Below are 26,301 nucleotides of genomic sequence, written 5' to 3'. Positions count from 1 at the left end.
GTTCGACAGGAGGTGTTGGAGAGGAAGGTGGTGTCCGTTGAAGCTCCTCCCGCAAGGGAGTGGAGCTCCGGGCGCCATCTTGGAGGCCCACCCCTGACGGAGGAAAACCAGGCCCAGGTAGGCAGGGCCGAGGGGGCGCGGCCGAAGGCGGGCTTGAGCTGGGCACTTGTTGGTAGGCCTGGCCTGACTCAGGGAAGGCCATTTGGAACCCGGGAGGCTGACGCCTAACGGGCGACACCCCCACAATAGTGGACGGCCGGGAGGCGGCGTCCAAGGACGGGGAAGCCCTGGGCAGCTGGACCGGGCGGACGATTTCTGGTGGAAGGGCACCAGGGAACAGAACGTTGGAGGGCTCAGGCGCAGCGACGTTGATGGTCGACCTTGCGGGGGTGTTGTCGCTGGTGCTGGGCAGGCGGCGCCTCAGTTGATCCAGGTGCCGCCGCCATTCGGTCCCATCATGTAGCTGGACCCTGTAAGAACAGGGGCCGGTTATGGCGGTGATGGTGGCAGGCACCCACCTAACTGCCCCTGAGAATGCCTGAGCCCAAACAGCATCGCCCAGGAGGAACACGCGGGAAGGGGGCCCCAGGTTGCCAGGCTGTTCACTTGAATAGAGTGGGTGCAACCTATCCAAGGTGGTCCGCAGGCGCCGGCCCATCAGCAGCTCAGCTGGAGACTTCCCAGTCAGGGGGCAAGGAGTGGCATGCTGTACCAAGAGGTAAGCAGCCACCCTTGAAGGCCAGTCAGCCCCATCCATCCTGCCCAACGCCTCCTTGGCCGAGCGGACTGCCCTTTCCGCCCGGCCATTGCTAGCCGGATGGTATGGGGCGACTGGGGCATGGCGGATGCCCTGAGAAGCCAGGAACAGCTGGAACGCGGTGGATGCAAATTGAGGCCCGTTATCAGAGACAATGACGTCCGGCACGCCATGGGTGGCGAAAAGCCTAGTCAGTTCTCTGATCGTGGCCTCGGCTGTGGTGGACCTCATGAGGATGAGCTCCACCCAGCGCGAATATGCATCCACCACCACCATGAAGCCCTGGCCTCTGAAGGGGCCCGCGAAATCCACGTGGAGACGGGACCAAGGTCCACGAGGCAATTCCCATTCCCTAGGACAGGCAGCCGGTGGCGCCGGTCGGGAATGTTGGCAGGGGGAGCAGCCGGCCACCCAGGCGGCTATCTCATCATCAATGCGAGGCCACCAGACATAGCTGCGCGCCAGGCATTTCATGCGCACTATGCCGGGGTGGCCCTCATGAAGGCGAGATAGCACCTGATGGCGCAGGCTGGGTGGAATGACCACCCTGTCACCCCACAGGAGGCACCCACTGTGAAGTGACAGCTCCAACTGCCTGACCCTGAAGGGACGAAGGTGCTCTGGCACCGGACCCTCAGGCCAGCCCCTTTGGACCCAAAGGATGACCTGGGACAGGTCAGGGTCAGCCCTAGACTTTGAGGCCACCTCCCCGGAAGAGAGTGGCAGATCCAAATCTGCTATGGCCAAGACCGACAGGCAAGGCACTGTCGGGGGGTCAGCAACGGGCAAGGAGCAGCGGCTGAGGGCATCAGCGTGCCCTAAATGCTTGCCCGGCCGGTAGAGCAGAGTATAGCTGTATGCAGCTAGGAACTCTGTCCACCTGGTCATGCGCGGTGACAGGATGGGAGGGGTCGGCTTGTTACCTGCCAAAAGCCCAAGGAGTGGCTTATGGTCGGTGAACAAAGTAAAGTGCCGACCATAGAGGTAGTCGTGGAACCTTTTAATCCCTGACACTGCAGCCAGAGCCTCCTTGTCGATCTGGCTGTAATTGCGTTCCGCAGAAGTCAGTGTCCGGGAATAAAAGGCTATGGGGGCCTCCGAGCCATTGGGCAGCACATGGCTCAGGACCGCCCCCAAACCCACAGGGGAGGCGTCACAAGCAAGAGTCAAAGGCAGCTTGTCCGAATACTGAACGAGGACTGCCTCTGACGTCAGCAAGTCTTTGACAGCCGCGAACGCATGCGCTTTGCGGCTGCCCCAGCGCCAGGCGGCCGATCGGTCGAGCAACCGATGCAGCGGCTCGGCTAGTGACGCCTTATGCGGCAGGAAAGGCGCGTAGAAGTTAAGCAAGCCAAGGAACGCCTGCAGCTCCGTCTTGGAGGCAGGCGTGGGGGCGTTCCTGATGGCTGCAACCTTTGAAGGGGTTGGGTGAATTCCTTGGGCGTCAATCGTGAAGCCCAGGAAATCAACCCGGGGCACAGCAAATGAACATTTGCTGCGCTTTAATTTTAAGCCCGAGCCCCTGAAACGCTCGAGGACCTTCACCAGTACTTCGATGAGGCCCGATCGGCTGCTAGCGGCGATCAGGACGTCATCGAAATACGGAACCACGCCAGGGAGCCCATGGAGCAGCCGCTCCATGAGGCTCTGGAAGATCCCCGGGGCTACGGAAACGCCGAATTGCAAGCGTCGGCAACGGAAAGCCCCACGGTGGGTGACGATGGTCTGCGCAGCCGCCGCCTCGTCATCCACCGGGAGCTGCTGGTAGGCCTGCGCCATATCCAGCTTCGCAAAGATGCAGCCTTGCCCCAAAGAGTGGAGCAAGTGCTGCACTACCGGAACTGGATAGGGGTTCGCTTGGAGGGCAAGGTTGATGGTGGATTTGAAGTCGGCGCAGAGGCGAATGGACCCATCCGCCTTAACTGGGATGACCAAAGGGGTCTCCCACTTGGAGTAATCCACCGGCTCCAAGACTCCCTGCGCGACGAGCTTGTCGAGCTCCGCATCAACCTTTGCCCTCAAAGCGAAAGGCACCCTACGGGCCTTCAGCCTAATGGGGGCAACCTGGGGATCTAGGTTCAAGGAGATGGGCGTGCCCTTATACGCCCCCAGCTGCCCATCAAACACATCAGAAAATCTGGCAAGGACGTCGGCCACGTCGGGAGGCGTGGCCACCACTTGTCTAATCCCGTGCACTGATAGGCCAAGTGCCGGGAACCAGTCAAGGCCCAGGAGGGCCGGCAAAGGTTTCTCTACCACTAGTAGAGGCAGGCATCCCGAATAGTCCCCGTATTCCACCCGCACCAGGTGACAACCCAGGGTAGGAATTAGAGTCCCCTGGTAGTCCCGTAGGGTTGCGTCTGGAGGGGCCAACTGGGTCTTTGAGATGCCTGGACAGAGGCGGGAGAACTCTGTCCACGACAAAAGGGATCGGGACGACCCCGAGTCCACCTCCATGGTGCAGGGGGAGCCCTCAATGAGGAGCGACGCCTTGATGCGCTCCGCACCTGCACCCGTGTGGAAGGCCAACTCTGCGGGGTTGGCGTGGAAGTCTGCGTCCACGGCGTAGCAGCCTCCGCGTGAAAACTGCTGCTGCTGCTGCTGCTGCTGCTGTCGTCCAGCACGGCCTCCAGGTCGCTGTTTAACGGCGGCTGTGGTCGGGACGTCCTCTGCACGCTGTGGCAAGGGAAGCTGCGCTCGGCAGACCTGGGCCAAATGTCCCTTCTTCAGGCAGCGGCGGCAAACTGCGGTTTTAAAGGGGCAACCCGAGCGGTCGTGGTTGCCTCCACAGCCAAGGCAAGCGGGCACAGCTTCCCGGGCTCGTTGAGGAACGCGTCTTCTGGCGGACTGGCCAACGCGCGCCACCGCTCCCTCCTCAGGATAGTCATTTGGCAAGGGAACTAGTTCGTCCACCAGGCAGGTGCGGCCTGGCGGGGGCGGCAGGTTGAACATCTCCGCCATTGACTCGTCGGAGAGTTCAGCCGCCCTTGCCTGCTCGATGGCCCCAGTCAGCGTGATGTCCGCCTGTGACAGGAGCCGCCGGCGAAGGCGCAGATCCTTTACGCCGCTGACGAACTGTTCCGTCAGGTTGCGATCGAGGTCAGCAAACTCGCACCTCATCGCCGCGGTGCGAAGCGACTGGAGGAACTGGCTCACCGACTCCTCCGGCTTCTGTACACAGCGCCGGAAAGCGTAGTGCCTCGCCACCCAGGAAGGAGTGGGGGCATAGTGGCGCTGAAGACGCTCAGTTAATGTTGCCCAGTCCAGAGAATGAACTGGCTGTGGGGCGGCTAATGAGCGAGCGGCGCTAAACATTGGCGTGCCGCAGCAGCTCAAGAAGAAGCTGCACTTCTCGTCGTCTGGAACGTCGCGCCGACCGTTGGCTATGAGGTAGCACTCGAAGCGCTCCATGAACGCTTCCCACGTCTCGCCGTCGCAGCCAAAAGGCACGAAAGTTGGCATTGCCGACATGGTCTCCTCAGGAACGAGCTAGGCCGGCCAGGAACGGGTCGCCGGTGCGATAGAGGCAAGATGACACACTCGGTGGGTTTCGGTGGGTTAGCGGCTGGATCCCACCTTCGTCGCCAGTGTTAAATACGAACGAAGACGAGCGGAGTCGTGTGGAGAATCCAACCAACTTTATTGAACAAAACTAGTCACAGTCAAATACAGGAGAGAATCAATGCAAGGATCGTCTGACAGCTATTTATACGAAGCTGTCAGACGACCCAGCCAATCCCCAAGCCAGAGTTTCCCCGCTCTCAGCCAGGTCGCGTCTTAGCCAATCAGACGCGACCTGGCTGTTGCTAGTGCAGAAGCAGGCTGTCAGGGGAAACTCCCTGATGTCATCAGCCCGGACACAACACCCCCCAACAGCAAAACTGCAAACACTTTATGGCAGGCCTTTGTCAATGGTTCGAGAACCCATTGGCAGAGCACAAGGCTTGGACCCAGTCCCCAAGGGCAAAGATTGACTGCATACACCCAGGAGTTCCGAGAGTTGGCATGCTGGCCCAAAGACGTCCTCCTTGACTGTTTCAAAGATGGCCTCAATGACATCTCCCACTCCTGGGTCACCCACGCACCCTGCATCTCCCACACATCCTACAACACTGGTAAGTGGAAATTGACCTCACCCAGGACCGATGCAAGGAGCTGGTGGATGGGGCAAGTCCTTCCCTCCCACATGTAAAGAATACCTGAGGACCACAAAAATCCAAACCTAGACTGAGGTCTGCAAAGTGCTTCAGATGTGAGAAGGAGGAGCATTGAGCTGCGGCATGCCAATCCAACAAGCCCAACCTCAGTGCCACAACAACTCCAGGGAAGAAGGCAATGAAGCCAGCACCAAGGATCTGGGAGACAGCGTTGAAGGACGTGGAGTTCACTCATCTTGGATCTGAAGAGCTGGGAGCTCTGACCAGCTCAACTGAGACGATGATCCCCTGGTAAGTCAACCTGTGGCACCTGTAATCATTCCTATGGAACTAGTGATGCCCTCCTCAAGGACCCAAGGGAGGATTTTGGCTTTATTGGACTCGGGCTGCACTAGGTATGTGGTTATTGAAGAAGTTGAAAAGCTGGGACTGAGGCTCAAATGACTGAGAGTGCCCATAGCGTTCTGCCAGCTAGATGGGACCGTAGCTGGAGGGTGCCCAGTTCACTTTGTAACTGAAGCAGTAGAGATATGAATGGAAAAGCATAAAGAGACCTCTGAGTTTCATAGTGGCGCTGGGGATGGAGAGGCCCCTCCTACTTGGACTGCCTTGGCTGCAGAAATGGAATACTTAGGTGGATTGGAGGAGAGGGCTTTTAAAGATTTAGCATAAAGTGGCCAAGAAAGAGGAAAAGATCCCAAAGCCTGAGGGCAAGAGAAACAACAAGCAAAGGGAGCTGGAGACCGCAGCTCGGGAACACCCGATAAGTAAGTCTAGAATCCTGAAGGAGGATTGGGAGTTAAGAGATGTGTTTAGTGAGAAATGCTCCGATGCACTCCCACCCCATCACACCAGACTGCAGTATCAAAATCCTTGCCGGGGCTAAACTCCTGAAGCCTAAACTTTACTTGATGACTTCACGTGAGCTAGGAGAGCTTTGCACCTTCATAAACAAGAACTTAAAATGTGGATTTATAAAATGTGGACTATAGAGTCAACACATAAACAATGCGGTGTGCATAGAAAATGTCTACCCACTGCCCCTGATGAAGGGATGTTGGCCCATTTAGCCAAAAGAAAAATCTTCACTAAGTTAGACTTGTAGAAAGCTTACTACTGGGTTTGGATCAAGAATGGCGACAAATGGAAAACTGCATTTAGTTGCTCTCTGGGATTTTTCCAATTCCAGTGCTCCCTTTCAATCTACAGGGGGCCCCTGCAGTGTTCATGCAACTGATCAATGAGGTGCTGCATGGTTATTTGTACAAGGGGGTGTTGGTGTTTTTGGATGACATTTTAATATATACTGAAACTATAAAGGAACATGTAAAATTGGTGGGGGCAGTCCTTAAAAGACTCTGAGCTGCTGAACTGCACATAAAGCTGCACGCTAAAGCCAGCTGTCCAATTTGTGCAGTGGTGAAGAGACCACTGGAGAAGCCCACATGGCTTTTACAGACTGGCCAGCCTCCAGGCACCATGGAAAGAAATATCTATGGACTTTATTGTGAAATTGCTTGAAAGTGGGGGGGGGGGCACTGTTATTTGGGTTGTTACTGATGCTTTTTTGAAACAGGTGCACTTTGTTCCCTGCCCCAAGATTGCTTCCAGAAAGATGATAGCTGAACTTTTCATACAACATTTATATAGGTTGCATGGTGTGCCTGCGCGCATTATTTCAGATAGAGGAGTGCAATTTACATCACAGTTTTGGTGGGAATTTTTGAAGCTGTTGGGAATGGCCCAGGGCTTAAGCTTCTCCCATCACCCCAACTAATGAAGAGTGTGAGAGGACCAACTTTTGCCTTGTAGAGGTAGCATATAACAATTCTGTGCATAGTAGCACAGGTTCACCCCATTTAAGATTGCCTCCAGTCAGGACTTTGTAGCTATGCCAGAGCTGCCTCAAGAGAAACCACACATACCTTCCTTAGCAGAGTGGATAACATAACTGCAGAACACTTGGCCAGTAGCCTGTAAGGCACTGGAGGAGGCATGTGAGGCATATAAGAAACAAGTTGACACTTCAGGTTGTACTTCTAGTACCTTCGGAAGCCTGATCTACAAGCTCTGTGGTCAGCTCCGACCTGTCCCTTTTGGAGGATCCAAATTCGGACCATAGCCACCCTGAAAGTTCCATTTTATTAGAGATCAGTGACGTGCGGTGAGGTTTATGACTGGTGAGGCACTGACATAGTGCTGAGTTTCAAATATTTTTAGACTTGTGGACTTCAACTCCCAGAATTCCACAGCCAGGCGTGCTCAGTTCCAATTTAAAACGACAGCATTTGTTTTTCTCCTTTGCTCCTTCTTTCTTTTTCTTTTTCTTCTCCTTCCCCTCCTTCCTCCCTCTCTCCCTTCCTCCCCCTCTCTCAAACACACACACAAACACAAACACAAACACACACACACACACACACACACAGAAGTTGGATTGGACTATCTCTCCTACCCCTTCCCTCTCTCACTCACTCTCAAACAAACCCCCCCACACACAAAAATTGGATTGGATATCTTTTCCAGTGGCTTGAAAGCAGCTCCTCTGCCATCCCCCCCATTCCCCTGCTGCCTTTCCCAAACACCTCCACCATTGCAAATGCAGCCTGCTGCCTGGGTGGGAAATGCCTGGAACACAATAAAGCCCACCCACCACCTCCTGCTGGCAGGCTGGGGTGAGAGGAGAGGCAGAGAAGCCGGAGGGGAGCCGAGCCGAGCCGAGCCTTCCAAAAGAAAGAGGCTGGGGGGAAGTGTGTGTACTACAGCATGGCTCTTTGCCTGGCTTCCTGCCTCCTCCTGTGGTCTCCTCAGTGCTCACTTGTGCTCTCCCTCCCCAAGTGTAGTTTGATTGCAGGTGGAGCCACGTTGCCTTTTCAAACTTGTAATCAGTGAAGCTGGGCTAGATTTTTATATAGTTTTATCCAGCTGTGTGTGTGTGAGAGAGATATGAATGGGGGCCTGGGGAGGAAGTCACTACACTTGGGGAGGGAGAGCACCAGTGAGGTTAAGCAGAGTCATCCACGGTGAGGCAGCAACTAGCTCAGCTTTTTCCTTTTACTTTTTTTTTTCATGATGAGAGTGGTGAGGCTGTGCCTCACTTGCCTCACCTGACTGCACGTCACTGTTAGAGATGTCATATTGGCACATCTGGAAAAACCCAAATCCGAGAGTTCCGGGTTTTCCCCACTCAAAAGAAAGTCAAAGATCCATCCCCTGCACCCACAGGCCTATCACATGGTCCAATCAATTCACCGTCCAAACTGGAGATAACCCCAGTCATTCTCATCCAGGTACAGGCTGAATGCCCTTAATTTCCAGAGAAAGGAATGTTATTATGGCTAATCCTCCACCACTCCCTGTTATCCCCCCTCCCGTTTTCCCAGGCACTAAATGTGGCAGCCCTGAAGCGCCAACAAAAAAGATGGCTTCCAGGCCTGACAGGCCTCCCTCCCCTCAGTTGAAAATTGTATCCTAGAGCAAGAGGAATACGGGGTTAATTCAGTCAGCATGTGGCATGTTAAACCTCCCCCCCAGCCCTTTGGCTTATTGAGAAATCTATTATGAAATTCTTTCACTAATTCAGTCACATCTCAACTTTTAACCCAGGTAGCTTTGGACAAAGGGTATCCGTTCCAATAAACTAGATTCTGTAATCTGCCCCTGTGTAACTTAAGAGTCTAAAATCTTTTTCACTTCATAGTGTGTCTCACCCTGTACGGTTTTGGAGATGCTGCTCGCTGCGGTCTCAACCTTGAACTGACCGCTGGCTTTAACAAACTGCAGTGGAATACTGGATGTACTTTCCCTAGTATGCGGGGGACGATGAGCTGCACTGTTACTGGGTTAATTACTTTCACTATGGGGAAAGTTCCCAGGAATTTAGGTCCTAGTTTCTTATTAGGCAATCTTAGCCTAATGTATTTTGTTGACAAATAAACTCAGTCTCATACCCGAAAGGGTGACTGGAGGGATCTGTGTTTATCAGCTTGCTTTTTATACACTTTGGTGACATCCGCTAGAGCCTTTTTGTGTTTTCCCAACCCTTCTTTAATGACTCCATCCATTCAGCTAGTCATGGAAGAAGGTTGTTCTCGACTTCCGGTGGTGACATGGAGGCAAGTGGGGGGAAGAAAGCAGGGCTCTGCTCTTTGAACCCTGATATACACATTTGGAGGATCCCCCAGGGGGATACGCTGAGCTTGAAGGGTGAAGCGGAGAAGTAGGGATACCCCAGAACGAACGAGGTGGAAGGCGATCGCCCGTTACAACTGGGGATACCCTGTTTAACCCAGCGTGTAAGCGTTCGCCGCTTGCTTCACTGAATGGTGGACCTGAAGCCTCGGCAAACCACCAAATAGAAGAAGGAAGGAAGAGAATTGAATCAACTTTTGCTACATTGTTGCAACGCCTGATACAAGTGAAAACAGCGGAGAGCTACAGGCTGGGAAAAGACGTACCTAAACTATAGAGGAGAACGGGCAAACAGGGAGACTCCAGAGATCTGGCGTGAAAACCCCATTAAAAAGGCCACTGGAAGAGGTGAGAGTGACACTTTAAAATCTAAACCGAGCCCGAAGAAACGAGGGGGGGAAAAATACAATCTGGCTGGGGCTCCTGTGGACTCGGGTAGCAGGAGAAAGGAGACAGAAGGAGACATTGAAAGATCGTGCTAGACCAGGGAACAGCAGCAGACGGCCATTAATTATAGAGCAACAAAGTATCAAGGCGGAAGAGAAAGCTGACGAAATCGCAACATTGTAACATCTTAGAAGATCGGGGTAACTGAGCAAAGTTGAAAGAAAGGATTTGAAAAGAACTTAAAAGAACTTAAAGAAGCTCTAAACTTAAAGAAACACAGAGGAAAAAGCGGTGAATGAACTGTCTATATTAACAATACATAACTATATACAATTGTTATAATCTTTATAACCAAATATTTAAATTAAACAATATTTAAGACAAATAGCTATATATATATATATATATATATATATATATATATATATATATATATATATATATATATATATATATATATATATATATATATATATATATATATATATATATATATATATATATATATATATATTGTTACATTGTTATAACCATAAATAAGTAAGTTTGAAACCTGGTGAAACCTGGTGTCAATTACTAGCTATATATGCCACAACCATTTAAATAAGTTTAAATTTAACATTATTAAGAAACAATCTAAGCATTTAAGTACTTAAAATATAGCATTGTAGATGTTAATATGAACAAATATTGAGACCCTCCCCAGTCCTCCCTCCTTGCCTATATAACCCCTTCTGCCAACACCTCTAGATATTATTGTATAATCTATATATATTATTATTATTATACTGTATTATTTAAAAATTATAGCATACTAAGGTTAATGTGGATATACTAATACAAAAAAAAAGAGGGGGGGGAGATTGAATGCCAGTTTGGGACAATATATACAAGATACTTTCAGAACAAGATAAAACTATAAGAGAAATGGCAAATATAACATCAACAGCACTTAGAAGTGGAAAAAAGATGAACATTAACTCTGCAATAAACCCAACAACAAGGGGTTCGCCGCCCCCCCCAACATCCAAAGGACCAACAGAAGAAATGAATGAAACAGAAAAAACAAATGCGGGGTCGAATACTGAAAATATACAGACAGTGCTGCAAACCATTCAAGAAACTATGTTAAAATTCCAAGAAACAGCAACAAAAAACCACGATGAAATGAAAAAATATATGAATGAAATGAAAATAGATATGAATGAAATGAAAGCAGAGATGTGTGAAATGAAAAATGAAGTCAAGAAAGACATACAGAAATTAGATGATAAAATGGAAACCATACAACAAGCTCTGGGAAAGAATGAACAATTAATAAAAGAAGTAGAAAAAAGAACAGAACAGACAGAAATAAAAATAAACCAGGTTGAACAACAAATGAAAGCATCAAATAAAAATCTAGAGGAATCGCTTATTCACATGGAGATGGACCGTGCAGCTTTCTACCTCCGCTTTCAGAATGTGACAGAGGTAAAAGATGAAGACCTAACTATGATAATGTCCGGCTTAATTGCAGAAACATTAAACAGAGATAAGCAAGAGATCATAAATGAATTGGATGACATTTACAGAGTTACCACCAATTATGCGAGGAAACATCGACTACCCAGAGAAGTGCACATCAGGTTCACGAGGAAAAAAGTAAGAGACATACTATATAAAATAACAAGAGAAGAACCGATGATGTACAAGGGGAAGGAGATACTAATATTAAAACAAATCCCACGAAGAGTGAGGGAACAGAGAAGAGACTACCAATTCTTGGTGACACAATTAATTAAGAGGGAGATACTGTTTAGATGGTTAATACCAGAAGGGATGTTAGTAACATGGCAGGAGAAGAGAATCAAAATTGACAACCTTGAAAAAGCACAGGAATTATACGAGCAATTAATGTATCCGGAAGAGAAACAAAATACAGAAGAGGAGATAGAATATAGAAGAAAGGAAGAAAGACAACAAAAGGCAAGGGAGGGAAGACAGGGAGGACGTAGCAGGGAAGAGGAAGAACAACAGAAAGAAGAGGAAGTAAGACCAAAAACAAGAAGTCAAAAAGAAAGTAGAGGCAAATAAAGATAAGGACAAGTAGAGATTTAGGAAAATGGAAGAAGAAATCCAACTACTATCTGTAAATGTCAATGGTTTAAATTCACTAACAAAAAGAAAACATATCTGGGCAAAATTAATAAAACAAAAAGCAGACATAATATGTCTACAGGAAACACAAATTAAACATACTAGTCCAGGAAGAAATAGTAAAACACTTAAAACTAACAAAGCAAAAAAAATTTGAGCAAGCAAATAAACCAGGAAGGTGGCTATCTTATAGATTGAGAAAAGAAAGAGAAAAAAGATTAATATATCAACTCCAAGAGGAAACGGGTGAATTACAATACACAATGGAAGGGAAAAAAAAGATTGTACATAAATATTTTGAGAAGTTATATAAGGGGGAACAAACAGATGACAAACAAATACAAGAATATTTAAACAGAGAAGAACCCCCAGTAATACCGGAAGAGATGAAAGAAATGCTAACGAAACAAATAACAAATATTGAACTGAAACAGGCAATTCAAAAACAGAAAAATAATAAAACACCAGGCCCAGATGGATTCTCAGGAGAATGGTACAAAACGATAAACGATCTGAATGAATCAATAGAACCCCTAATGCTGGAGATGTATAACGAAACATTGACGAAAGCAAAAATACCGAACACATGGAGGGAAGCATACATTACGTTAATATATAAAGAAGGTACAGACCAAAACCAAATTCAAAATTACAGGCCAATCTCGTTGCTGAACGCGGACTATAAAATATTTGCAACAATAATAGCGGAGAGACTAAAAAGATTACTAAATGACTACCTACATACACCCAGATCAAAATGGATTTCTCCCAACAAGACAAATTAGAAACAATACCAGAATAATAGCTAATATCTTGGAGTATTATGAGGTGCATACAGGGAAACAAGTGGCACTTGTATTCCTGGATGCACAGAAGGCATTCGATAATTTAAATTGGCAATACATGAAACAGCAAATTAAAAATATGAATTTAGGAAATAAATTTGAAAGATTAATAGAAACAATATACTCCACCCAAAAGGCAAACATACTATTGAATGGGGAAAATACAGAGTCCTTTGAAATAACGAAAGGAGTAAGACAGGGCTGCCCACTATCACCTCTGCTTTTTATTCTGATGCTAGAAAGCCTTCTGATACGAATTAGAAAAAACCAGGAAATAAGAGGAACCAAAATTAAAAATGAAGAATACAAAATACAGGCCTTTGCAGATGACTTAGTATTTATTATAGAAGATCCATTGGAAACAGGGAACAAGTTAATGCAAGAACTAGAAAAATATGGAGATGTGGCAGGACTAAAAATTAATAGAGAAAAGACCAAAATAATAACCAAAAATCTGAAAGAATAACAGAACAAAGAATTAGAAAAAACAATAGGACTCCAGGTAGTAAAGAAAGTCAAATATTTAGGAATATGGCTAACTGCAAAGTGCTCAACCATAAACGAAAATAATTACACAAAATTAGTGCAACAAATAAAAAAAGACCTAGAATTATGGGGGAAATTACAACTATTGCTATTAGGGAAAATAGCAACTATAAAAATGAACATACTACCAAGAGTCCTATATCTATTTCAAACGATCCCCATAAAACTAGAGAATTTTTTTTTTACCGAACTGAACAAAATAATACTAAAATTCATCTGGCAAGGGAAAAAAGCTAGGATAAAACTGAAAGCATTACAGGACGATAGAAGCAGAGGTGGTATGGGGCTACCTGACTGGGAACTCTACTATAATGCAGCAGCACTAATTTGGATTAAAGATTGGATAAATTTAAAAAACAAAAGAATATTAGCAATAGAAGGCCATGACCTGCAAACAGGATGGCACGTTTTCTTATGGGAAGAGAGTAAAAAGAAGCAAAAATATTTCCATACACACTACATTAGAGAAGCATTGATTCAGGTCTGGAACAAAATTAAAGCAAAACACTGTATGAAAATACCGGCATGGCTTTCCACCATGGAAGCCATGACACACCCCAATACGCTAGATATATCAAAAATGGTTAGGTATAGTGAAATTTTAGATAACCAGGGGAATCTGAAAACGAACCAAGAACTAAAAGAGAACAATATCAATATAGATTGGTGGCCATACCTCCAATTACAATCAAGATATAAAAAAGATATAAAAGAATATGGAATATATACGGAACTGCAACAAATGGACAAAATCTTAATTGGCCCAGAAAACAAATTTATAACAAAAATGTATAAATATTTGTTAGAAATAAACTTAGACGAAGAAATAGTTAAAGGATGTATGATAGCATGGGCCAAAATTTTTGGTTATAATATAGATCTAGCGGATTTGGAAAAAATTTGGAATATAAATTATAAATTAACGAGATCAGCAACACTGAAAGAAAATATATACAAAATGTTTTATCGTTGGCACCTACCACCAACAAGATTGGCAAAAATGTACCCAACACTGAAACCGACCTGTTGGAAATGTAAAAAAGAACAAGGGACCTACTACCACATGTGGTGGACCTGCCCGGAATCGCAAAAATATTGGCAAAGAATCTGGAAGTGGGCACAAGAAATTACCGGGGAGCAAATAAAGTATAAACCCGAAACCTTCTTACTAGGAATAATTAAAGGGAACTACACAAAAAATAAATAAATATCTACTAACACATATATTAACCACAGCTAGAATTGCCTTTGCCCAATGCTGGAAGCAAAATAATACACTGCCAGACGAATTAGTGATAAAAAAAACTTTGGATTGTGCAGAGATGGACAAATTAACCCTAAAATTAAAGGACAAAGAAGAATCGGAATACTACGAAATTTGGAATAAGTGGTATGAATGGTTGGATAATAAGAAAAACAATTAAGCCGAAAACAATATACATAAATAAACATAGAACTGTATATAAAAGTAGGTAAATATGTAAAATATCATAAAAATGAATAGATAAGATGACATAATGATTGTAATATATGGTAAAGAGAGGAAAACATACATAGATACGACGATGTAACATTGTACAAACTGTTGATATAAAGATTGTAATATGTGATAAAAAGACAAAAACAATAAAAAATTATTACAAAAAAAAAAGGAAGAAGGTTGTTCTCTTGGTAGCTCAGGCATGGGGACAAACTCCATGCCGCTGGTGATCTGGAAAGGGGTCAGGCCAGTGCTGCTGTGCACCGTGTTGTTGTAAGCCACCTCCACGAAAGGTAGCAGGTCCGCCCAATTCTCCTGCTGGATAACTTCTGATGTATTGTTCCACCGTGGCATTCATACATTCCGTGGTTCCATTCGTACTCAAATGAAAAGCCGAGCTAAGTCCTTGAGATGATCCAACAGACCTCAGGAACTCTCTATGTTCCCTATGCACACCGCATTAATTCCATTAAAATCCAAAGTTTCAACACACACACACCCATCTTTCTTCTCCCTAAATAATACAGACACTGTTACTTTGGATTTTGCACATTGAATGGTGGCATCTACCGTGTTTCCCCGAAAATACGACATGTCCTGAAACTAAGACCATGCCAGATTTTAGCGGTGGGCAAAAATATAAACCCTCCCCCTAAAATAAGCCCTAGTGAAGGGGTGGGTTTAGCCAGAACAAGGGGCAGCCTTTCCCTTCCCCGGTCACCTCAGAGCTTCTTGGCCCCTTAATCGGATCACTTGGACTGCTCTGTTCACAAAACAGCTGATTCGCGGGTGCCGCTCAGGCCTCTACCTACAGCAAATGCCGGTCGCTTTTGCAGCCAATCACTGCTGCAAAAGAAGCCAGAGCCCAAGCAACACAATCCAAATGCCTCAGGCCCTCCTTGCCTAACGGTGACCGTCACAGCTCGCAATTCCGTCCACGAAAACAGGAAAAGAAGGCATGGAAATCAATACACCTGGGACATCGGAAGAAGCCATGTGAGGAGACGCTGCTGCCGAAGTTCAGGAAATCTCCTCCCCACCAACCTGCAAATCGTCCTTTCAAAGAGGAGTTTCACCAGGATGAAGGTGACAGAAACGCCGCCTTCATCCACCTCTTCATCCACCTCTTCATCCTGGTGAAACTCCTCTTTGAAAGGACGATCTGCAGGTTGTGGGGGGGAGATTTCCTGAACCTCGGCAGCAACGTCTCCTCGCAGGGCTTCTTTCGATGTCCCAAGAGTATGGATTTTAATGCCTACAGGAGGTAGGAGCTTCTCACCTGCATATTCATATTAAAGGCTCGAAATGGGGCGTTTTTGCGAATGGCTTGAAAATGGGGAGGGAGATATTCCTGCCTCTGCCCCTGTTCTGAAGATCAGCACAGGATACGTAAGAGACGAAATCCCCCCTCCCCATTTTCAAGAGGTTTGAAAAACGCCACATTCCAAGCCTTCACATTATCCAGGATTGCAGGACTGAAGGCACGCGTGAGGGAGGATTTTGTCTCTTATCCTGTGACCTTCAGAACAGGGGGAAAGGCAGGAATATCCCCCTCCATATTTTCAAGCGGTTTGCAAAAATGTTCCATTACGAGCCTTCAGCATATTGCAGGATTGCAGGATTGAAGGATCGGAATGAGGCATTTTTGCGAACGGCTTGAAAATGGGGAGGGGAGATTTTCCTTCCTCTTACCCTGTTCTGAAGCTCAGCACAGACTCAGAATAGGATAAGAGGCAAAATTTCCCCGCCCCTTTTCCTGGCAATCGTTCTTTCCTTGGGATCTCAGCGCAGACGCACATCCCCCAAATGCTCTATCCGAAGCCTTCTCTGCGTCTGTGCAGAGCTCCCAAGGAAAGGATGGTGTGTGTGTGTGTGTGTGTGTGTGTGTGTGTGTGTGTGACAGGGATCCCTACCCCCCCCCCCCCGCAAGGCAGCCACATCCCTCCACTAACCTGCTTTCCTGCTTCATTCTCCACTGCCACGTGCAGGGAAGAAAAGTAGTTTGTTAGTTTACTTCCAACTTTGCGAGATTTTTTTTTTTTTTGCGAGAACTTGGAAGGTATTTTCTGGGATTTTTTTTATCATAGGAACACAGTCTACTTTTCTTGTCCTGCACGTGGAACGGAGAATGGAGCTGAAAGCAGGTTAGTAAAGGGATGTGGCTGCCTTGGAGGGGGAGGGTGTCTGTGTGTGTTAGTTCGTTCGTTCTTCCAGGAAGAGCTCCCTCCCCCCCGCCCGCGAGGCCAGAGCAGCACAGTCAGCTGTTCCGCGGCCAGCAAGCAGGGCAGGCGAAGTCTAGGATGCAAGGAGAACTTGGGTCATTGTGGCCGCAGGCAAGCAGATGGTGGGACGGAGAGGGTGGGGCTGGTGGGCTTGCTGCTTCCTGCACCTGAAAAATAATACTCCCCCCCCCTTTAATAAGCCCAAGGCCATATTTCATGGGTCAAAAAAATATAAGACCCTGTCGTATTTTCGGGGAAACACGGTATGTATTTTCTCAGTTTAGCCATCTCCTTCAGGGTCATAGAATACATCTGTGGTTTTGGTAGTTTAGTCTACATCCCCCTGTATCCTGATTTCTGGCACCACTAGTCTGATTTTGACAGTGGAGGGGCGGATGGCTTCACTTATTATTGGGTCATCTTCACTGCTGCTCCCACTGGTGTCCCCGGGGTTGGGGACCCTGGCCACAGGTTCCTTGCCTTTGCTGGGGGGAGTGGGAACCTCTACAGCTTTCTGGGTGAATCTCCCTGCATCCAGCAGCTTCCTGGGCATCCATCTTCCCCAGGTTGCTGAGGGAAGCTGGGGTGGCGGGACGGGAGTGGGAGTTAGGCCCTTGGAGGCCTGGTGTCTTAGTTGGCCACATGTGAAGCACTTGACCATTCTCATTGGCTTGGCAGGTGGCAGCTCGGCTGGTTTCGTCAGGGCTTGGTGGCCCAGGACTCTCCTGGCCAGCTTCTCTGGTGCAGGTTTCTAGTGGGGGTTGATTTCTTGATCCATCGCCACAAGCCTTTCTGAGTTCTGGGCCTATGGTTTCCTTGAAATAGTGAATGAGGAGTGACTCAGGCCACTGCCTAAGCTTCCCGGCTACTCTCCAGAACTCCCAGATAAACTCTTTAGGGGAGTGGACCCTTGCTTCATGGCCTTAATCTGTGTTTTAGTTTCTTGCCTGCAGTCCATGTCTTCAAATCTGACCTGGAGCAGTTGGACAAACTCATCAGCATCACCCAATTTAGCAGCGCCCTCATCATGTAATTGGGCTAGCCATTCCACGGCCTCCCTTTCATTCATCCCATTGCCTATGGCTGAGATGAGATTGTGATTGGTCTGGTACTGATCACCATAATGGTCAATGTAAGCCCAGACCTGATTGAGGAAGTATGCCAACTTCCCCAAGGTTCCGTCAAAAGTTGCCTGGAACTTCGATGGCGGTGCTCCCCCTTGATGGGGGGGCGTCTGGCAGGACTAGCTTCAGTATCAGTGCTGGCGGTGGAGCCAGTGCTGGCATCCACTGGCACTGCACCCACCCCTGGCCGGGATAGAAAGCCCAGCTGGGGGGAATATACTAGATGGGGAAGCATGAAGACTGGCTGGGGAGGGGGTGTCTCAGCAATCCCCTGAGGTCCAGTTGATGTTGCGGTTCAGCAGGAGCTGTCACCCCAATGGGTTGGGCCCATAGAGGGAGGCAAGGTCATCTGTTGTCCTGGGCCAAGTGTAAGGATACTGTTGCCATGCTCTGGGTGCTTGCAGGGCCCAGATCCATGAAGGTGAACGTGGCCAAGATCCACCTCGGTTGGCTGGTCTGGGATGGAGGAATGTAGCTGCCCACCATGAGTTGGCTGAACTGTCCTGGGAGGCCTGTCAGCGATTGACTCCGTGATAGTGGTGGCAGGACAGTTGTCAGATGCCAGCAGTCTTGGCTCTTTCCACTCAGGGGTCCAGGAACATCCCATAGGGCTGGTCCCCATCTCATATCCGGGTGGTGACAGACCTACCTATCTCCCAGGTTGGGCCTGCTGTGGCAGCTTCTCCCTACTGGGAGGGGTCCGGCTGAGCAGGCTGTTGGGTCACCAGCTCTTTGGATTGAGCGCACAGTTGGTGTTCCGCTTCGGCAGCCTTTTCTGCTAGCACTCTGCACTCAAAAGGGAGTAGATGGTCTCGAGGTGGACCATCGTGCCAGTGCCGGTAGCTCCCTCCTCGGGCATTACTTCTCTTCCATCTTCCTGAGTCTTCATGATGCCCGGGTCAGCATTCGGGGCTCAGGACCCTCAATAGCACCCCAGTGCTCAGAGAGCTAGTTAGTTTTAAAAGAAGATTTGGGTTAATGTCAGGGTTCCAAGTAACACCCCCAACAAAAGAAGACTCCAAGGCTTGAAGTTCCTCAAAGTTCCATTTTATTAGAGATGTTATATTGGCCCATCTGGGAAAACCCAAATGTGAGAGTTCTGGGTTTTCCCCACCCAAAAAAAAGTCAAATATCCATCTGCACCCACAGGTCCATCACATGGTCCAATCAATCTACCATCCAAACTGGAGATTACCCCCAGTCACTCCCATTCAGGTGCAGCCAAATGCCCTTGACTCCCAGGGAAAGGGATGTTGTTATGGCTAATCCTCCACCACTCCTTGTAATACCCTCTCCCATTTTCCTAGGCACTAAATGTGGCAGTCCTGAAGTTCCAATGAAAAAGATGGCTTCCAGGACTTCCAGGGCACTAAGGTTTGGTTCAATTGCTGCTTTGTGCACGTTTACCTCAGATCTTGCCTGAAAATTGTTGCAATCAGTTCTCTCCTAGTAAAAGTACTTTTTCTCTGAATCTATGGAACCAAGGGTTTTTCTTTCCTAGGAATTGGATGGAAGCCCTGATATACAATGACAACCACCTACACATCAATCATTCAAAGATGTTTATCTTCTTTTTCTAATAAACTTCATATTTTTAAAAAAGATTCAACTGATTAACTTTAGGATGGGAAAAGAAGGCAGTGCATTTGTCAAAAGTCCCATTAACATGTACAGCAAAAGAAACTCCTGGGATATATTTTTTTTAACCAACATTAAATTTTACTGACAGATCAATGCACTGAATGCCCAATGCACAGAAAAGGCAAAGCCAGTTCTAAGGTTTTGGCATGAAGTGCAGAGTGTAGTAAAAAAAAAACTTTTCCTTCCCCAGGCTGCCCAGTGTCCGCTGTCCACCAATCCAGGTTAAGCATTTTATTTTAGGAAAACAGTTTGACCTTGGAGTTGCAAGATTTTCTCAGGCTGCAAACTGCTCACATAAATTTCTTTTCTCCCTCCCAGTTTCCCACACAATCTAATCATACCTAACAACCCCCACCCCAGCTTCTTGTCAAGTTGTGAGTGGCCTGGCGAACCAATCTTGGCAGCATGGAATAATCACAGCTATCTGCATGCTGATTGCAGAAAGCTCTTCCTATGAATAGCTGGGGGCTGGGGTTTCAGCAAAGGAAACCACAAACCATAACTTTTAGAACTGTATGTGTTTGGATAGCACCACAGCCTAACCCATTTTGGTGTCCAGTAAGAGTGCGTTCAGGGGCAAGCACAATTTAGAACAGCATGATTTTATGCCAGATCTGGGATAGGCTGGGGTGGGATAGCATTAGGCTGGAATGTTATAGTGGCTGGAATGTTATATTGCTATGTTACATCTCAGAGAACAGTAATGATCCTTAAATTTCTCTTATGTATAAAAAGATATATTTTCCATAATAAAATTAGGATAACTCCCTTTTAAAAATCTACCATTTTCAGATGAAGTGTGTTTCTTTCATGGAACTGCAAGATCCTCTGTACTTGTGAGATAGATAGTTCAGGTCCAATGCAAACAGGAGATCTTCACAAAACTCACCAAAATAGACTTTCTTGGAGCAGCGTGGACAGACATTGGGTTCTCCAGTGAACGTAGTAATGCTGGAGGCTGAAACAGGTAATAATGCATTTAATTACACACACAAGCAAAATTCTGATCACCTGTATTAGTTCTCTTTGGAAATATGCTCTAAACCTGATATTGATCCCCTGAATCTACTCTGCATCTTTTGCAGAAAAGTAAAAAAGCAGAATTACCCTGGCATTAAGAAACAAAATAGGAATATCACAGAAGAGTTAAGTGGCTAGATTAATTACTTAATATTCTAAGCAAGATTTCAATCACCTATGCATTACATATAGATCATTGTTCCAAGCAGCTCAGATCCGAAATACCTGTGTTTCCCCAAAAGTAAGACTGGGTATTATATTTTTTTTGCCACCAAAAAAGATAACAGATCTTATTTTTTGCGGGTGGGGGAATGTTGTCCAATGACTCACCTCACTTGTGCTGCTAGCAGCGGCCTTTTCGCTGTCAGAGGCCTTCAGGAATTTCTTCTGCAACTAGAAAGGCTTCCCTGAAGGCCACTGTAGCTGAAAACAGAGCTCCGGATCAGTCTGCAACTCTTTTATCAGCTGCAGAGGCCTTTAGGAAAGCCTTGCCGGTTGCAGAAGAAATGGACTGGCAATGCAGGTGTTGGGATGTGTGAGGCCTTGCTGCAATTGTCCAAAGTAGTAGGGCAGCTCCACCCCCATCCCCACCCTATCTTAATTTTTAGCCATGCACCCTGGAATTGGCGGGATCTTAATTAGGGCTTACGGGGGTGGTGGTGTAGGTCTTATATTGGGCATAAGTGTAAAAATCATGCTAGGACTTACCTTTGGGATAGGTCGTGTTTTCAGGGAAACATGGTAATAAAAGATATTTTAAAATATCTTAATTAAGCAGTCAGGCTTAAGAATATTGTGTTATACTTTAAAATCAATTATAGTTTGGTACCATGAAAAATTAATTTCTTTACCATTATAAATTATCCAAATTGAAACTGCATAAACAATTTATTTTCGATATTTCATTCTATATTTTTACTCTTGCATAACCTACTCTGGTTTGCTAGTTCAGAGGTACAGTACCTGACTTGTAGGCTGCAGCCCTATCTACTGAAATTCTTGTAGAAATCCTTCTGGTTCCTTACATTTCAGTGGACATCATCCACATATTTTCAAAAATATATATTTCTTAACATACACTTTGGTTTTTAACAGAAAGTTGAAAAAATTGATCTGTCCCCAGTTCCAGACTGTTTATTATATTCTGAAACATATTCAGTTCTGACTAAGGGCATATCTGGACTTATTATTTAAGCTGATCCTGCCCTGTACGCAAGCTAACTTGACTCAAAACCGATTTAATAAAATGCTGTTCAGACACAGACACTGTGGTGTCCTTGGTGCTCTCTGAACTTGGTTGTTTTCTTGGAGATGTTCATTACCAAACTAGGTAATGTCGTCAACACTCAGGAAGAAAACAGCCAAGATCAGAGAGCACTTATGACCCCCATATTTCAATCTTGAGTTACAAATATTCTATTAAGACACCTGTGAGATATTCAGTTTGGACAGTAAGCTAACCGTATCAACCCACTGGAGAGTTTGCTGTTGCTATGCCCTCCCAGCTTTTTTTGCTAGGAAAGCAACTGCAGTTCACTTTCCATTCTATGGCAATGTCTTATACAATTTTTGTTTGCATATACAGTCTTGTTTTGGTACAATTTTATATGTATGAATATATATTATGTATATAAAGAGTTAAAACTGAATTTTATGTAAACAATAAAGTATCAAATGAATGTACATGTAAACATGAAAGGAAACAACCTTGTCCTATTGTCCTGTTAATTTCTAAAGTTTTTAGACCTGTATTTCTCATGAATGCTATAATACAATTATAACACTAATAAAAATAAGGCTGTTGGTTCAAAATGTAGATTTAAAAAAATCTTTTCTTGAATGTCTTTTCCTTGTAATTATCTTTTTAAACAAGTCCTGCAATGCATTATTTCATCATTTTCTAGTCACTAAAGGTAGAATGACTTAAAAATAGTAATAATGTATAGTATATGTTTCTGCTCATTTTTGAATTGGCAACCTATTTATCTTCTATTTACAAGGTTGGTGCAAGTACCCCTTTGCTTTTACAGTATTCATCACAACAGTAATTCCAAAAAGTAGCAAAAAGCAGCTATCGGCAGCTATAGGAGTATAAAAACAAATATAAATATAGGAGCAATTAAAATTACAAAAATTAAATAGACTAAAAACCAAAGGCTCATGTGGAGTAGGAGTGGTGTCTTCTATCATTGCACCAACTACCTCCAGCCTAAAGTATCTGTCAGGGTCCCATGCCAACTGACAGAGCTAGGTCTTAAGGCACCTTCAGAAGACTGACAGGATGTTTCAAAAGAAGGGGGAAGAAAAGGCTCTTTTCTTAGGCTCCACCAGACAAAATTCCAGTGCAACATGCTTAACAGTGGTGTTACATATGCCAACCTAAGGATTTTCTGTACATGCCACTGCATTCTGAACTAACTGTAGCTACCCTCTTCAAGGGCAGTCCCCTGTAGAGCATATTGCAGTAATCCAGATGAGATGATCAAGGATCATCTCATCATGCATGCAGGGTCTTGTGATCCAGGAAGAGGTGCAATTGGCAGATGATACAAAGTTGTGCAAAGGCTCTTCTAGCCTTGACAACCCTCTGCTCCTCAGGCAGGATTCACAAGTCTAGGAGACCTCCAAATTGTGCACCAGATTTGTCTGGGATAATGCAACTCCAAACAGAACTAAAGATGATTAAAACTTTGAATCCTGAGGCTCTGCACACACACAGCATTTCATCTAATCAGGGTTCATCTGAAGCCTGTTGTCCCCCATCTAGGCCTCTGCAGCCCCCAGGCACCACAGAAATGAAATCATATTACTTTGGCCTCCTGGGCTGGAGATATACAGTGTAGTATGACTGGTATATTGATGAAACTTCAATTCCATGGTGTCAGATAATCTTATCTAGTTGTTTCATGTAGAGGTTAAAAAGAAATAGAGAGAATTCCAAGCCCTGCATTTCCCACAGAGGAGCAGCTCTGTGTTGGACTTCTTGCTTTCTAGCAACACTAATTGGAACTGGCCTTGGAGAAAGGAACTGAACCAGTGCAACATTGTGTCAGTGCCATCCAGTGCCAAATGCCGCAGCCAGCCCAAAAGGATACCATGGGAAACTGGTGAGAAGTCAAGGAGCGTGAGGATGGATCCACTACCCCCATCCTACTTTCTCCAGAGATCAGTCGCAAGTGTAACCAATGATATTTCTGTACCTTAATTGGACCTAAAACCTAACTGAAAGAGGTTTAGACAATCTGTTTCATCCAGGGCTCTTTGGAGCTACAATGCAACCACTTTCTCTACCACCTTCCCTAAAGATGGAAGAGTGGACTGAAATTGTTAGAGAAGTGGAGTATAAAGATGGTTTCTTAAGGAGGGAGGAAACCAAATCCTCCTTAAAGGGTACCTGGAGCATCACCTAAATGTAGGGATGCATTAATCACTGCCAGAACCTACCAGGTATCATCCTGAAAATTTTCACTAACTAGGAGGGGCACAGATGTAATAAGCAAGAGGTTGCACAACAGGTTCAAACTGTTCCCAGCTAACTGGGTAAGTCCATTCCCCAGGCATTTCTACTGGACCTGCTCAAGCTTCACTTCCAACTGAGAGCAGATCCAAGCGATTTTATCTGACAGGTGTTCCACAAACGCATCTGATATCCGAGAACTCTCCTTCCAGAGGAGGGACTGGGTGACCATGAACAGGGGCACTGTGAGATACTCTGCAGATGCAATACATGCAGATAAATATTAGTGTTTCATCTCTATTACTGTACTATCACAAGGTAGGCCTTCATAGCAGTTCTAATAGGTGCTGGGTTGGATTCACTCTATTTTCCTTTAGCAGTCTTTTGGCCTTTTTCAACAATCTGAACTTCTCAATCATCTCATGTTCTATCTGAAATACACAGGAGTGCTCAAGGTAATATAATATGGGACAGTACACTTTGAAAGTGAAGCAGAAAAACATGTTTTTTCATAGTGCACAAGGGATTCATAAAGGGTGATGTTGTCTATTTCTGCTTTCCAGAAATAAGTGCTCTGTAAGATATTACAAGGATCAGCAAAAAAAAAAAAGATGGAGGATAGCTTTAGAAGTAAATCTCAACTGATTTACTCATCTTTCATAAAAGAATGCACACAACGAAAAAGCAGCTGTATAGGGGTCTTTCAACATTTGCAAGATTTAGCTATTTTCCATAGTGTTATTTTAAACACAAGAATAAGACTAATACAAATTAAAATACAGGAAAAGAAAAAAAGGAAACAGAGAAAATTTAAACGTACAAAAATAGCAGAAAAGTCAAAAAAATAAAATAAAGTGGCTTGCAATTTTCTTTATAGCAGTAAAGAAGTACGATTATAAATTAATTTGATTGTCTAAAGGTATATTGTGACTTTCTCATTCTATATTCTACCTATCTATCTACCTACCTATCATCAAAACCATAAATCATAAGTGTATTATATCAAGTTTCCTAAAAATGTCCTAACTGATTCATGAGTATCTAGCCAAGTTTCAATATAAAACTAGTCATATATTAGAAGCACCATTTTGGCAATTCCCTATTGCAGTCAGATTGAAGCCTCATTTTAATTATAGCTGAACTTTACCCCTGTTCCTCCCCTCCCCTCAATCTGTGTCATAAATCACATTCCCCAATGAGGTGCACCCTTCCAAGCCTGCTGCAGTAATCTGAGATCTGAGCTTGGTATCTGGTTGGATCTGGTACTGCTCTACCAGGGCGTTCAGTCTCTCTCCATTGGTGGTTGGATGAAAAACTCCCTCCAGAACTTAGCTGTGAACTGGACCCCTCTGCCTGAGTTAATTCTTTGAAGTACTCCATGCAGGCGGTAGATGTGCTTCAGAAACAGTTTGGCCAGCTTGTGAGCTGAGGGTAGTCCGCTGCAGGGTATGAAGTGTGCCTGTTTGGAAAACAGGTCTATTAAAGTCCAAATCACTCTGTTTCCCCCACTTTTCAGTAACTCTACTATAAAGTTCATTGCAATCTCCTCCCACGGCCTCATTGGCTCGCTACTGTTTGCAGCAGACCAGGGTTTTTTCCCAGTCATCTCTTCATTGTGGCACAGATGGTGCAACTTTTCATGTAACTGACCACATCTTTCTTTATGCTGGGAGACAAGAATTGCCTCTGGGTTAAGTGTAAAGTCTTTAGTTTCCCAACGTGGCCTGCCGGTTTGGCGGCGTGGCTCCTCTGGAGAATTAGGGTGCGTAGGGATTCCGGGATTTAGAGTTATGTCCCCTTCCATGCGAGGTCATCTCTTTTTGTCAAGATGTATTGGTTGTTTTGGAACCAGGGGTCTGCTAGCAATTTTAGAGTCTTGTGGCATTGTCTGGGCAGCTATCTGAGTAGGGAGAATGATGGTGTCCACCAACAGGTGTTTCCAGGTTAGCAGTCTCACCACAAAAATCTCCTTTTCCCATGCGACCCATCATCTCTCTGTGTCTGTGAGCTTGCAGGTGGTATAGGCGCAGGGCTATAAGTTTCCTTGGCTGTTTCTTTAGAGTAGCACTGCTCCTACCGCCATGTTGCTGACGTCTGCTTGGATCACTTTTAGAAATCAGTTCCATCTCTATTCCCTCACTTGACACTGGGTAACCCAGGTAGTCTAGCTGTGCATGGTGGAATTCACATTTTGATAGCTTGATGTACTAGTTGACTGCCAGAAGTTTTTCCAGTACCTGTCGGACCAGGGGTGTGTGGTTGTTCATAGTCTCCATGTAGATGAGGATGTCATACAGGTAGACAAGGAGCTAGTAGAGGTGCTCGTGCAGCACCTCGT

General features: G+C 45.7%; 1 protein-coding gene across 1 annotated transcript in view; it reads right to left on the bottom strand.

Annotated features, from left to right (window-relative positions):
* The window catches only part of LOC309389142 (cysteine-rich protein 2-like), a 176,988-nt gene that overhangs the window by 46,593 nt on the left and 104,094 nt on the right, over positions 1–26,301 (bottom strand). Inside the window, 1 exon segment of the mRNA XM_081947148.1 lies at positions 20,376–20,444. Within this exon segment, the coding sequence (XP_081803274.1) occupies positions 20,376–20,444 (69 nt within the window).

Source organism: Natrix helvetica (genome assembly GCF_964273705.1).
Source record: "Natrix helvetica genome assembly, chromosome: 3".
Classification (NCBI taxonomy): domain Eukaryota; kingdom Metazoa; phylum Chordata; class Lepidosauria; order Squamata; family Natricidae; genus Natrix; species Natrix helvetica.
Note: the sequence above shows the minus strand (reverse complement) of the source record. Positions and strands in the feature narration are given on the sequence as shown.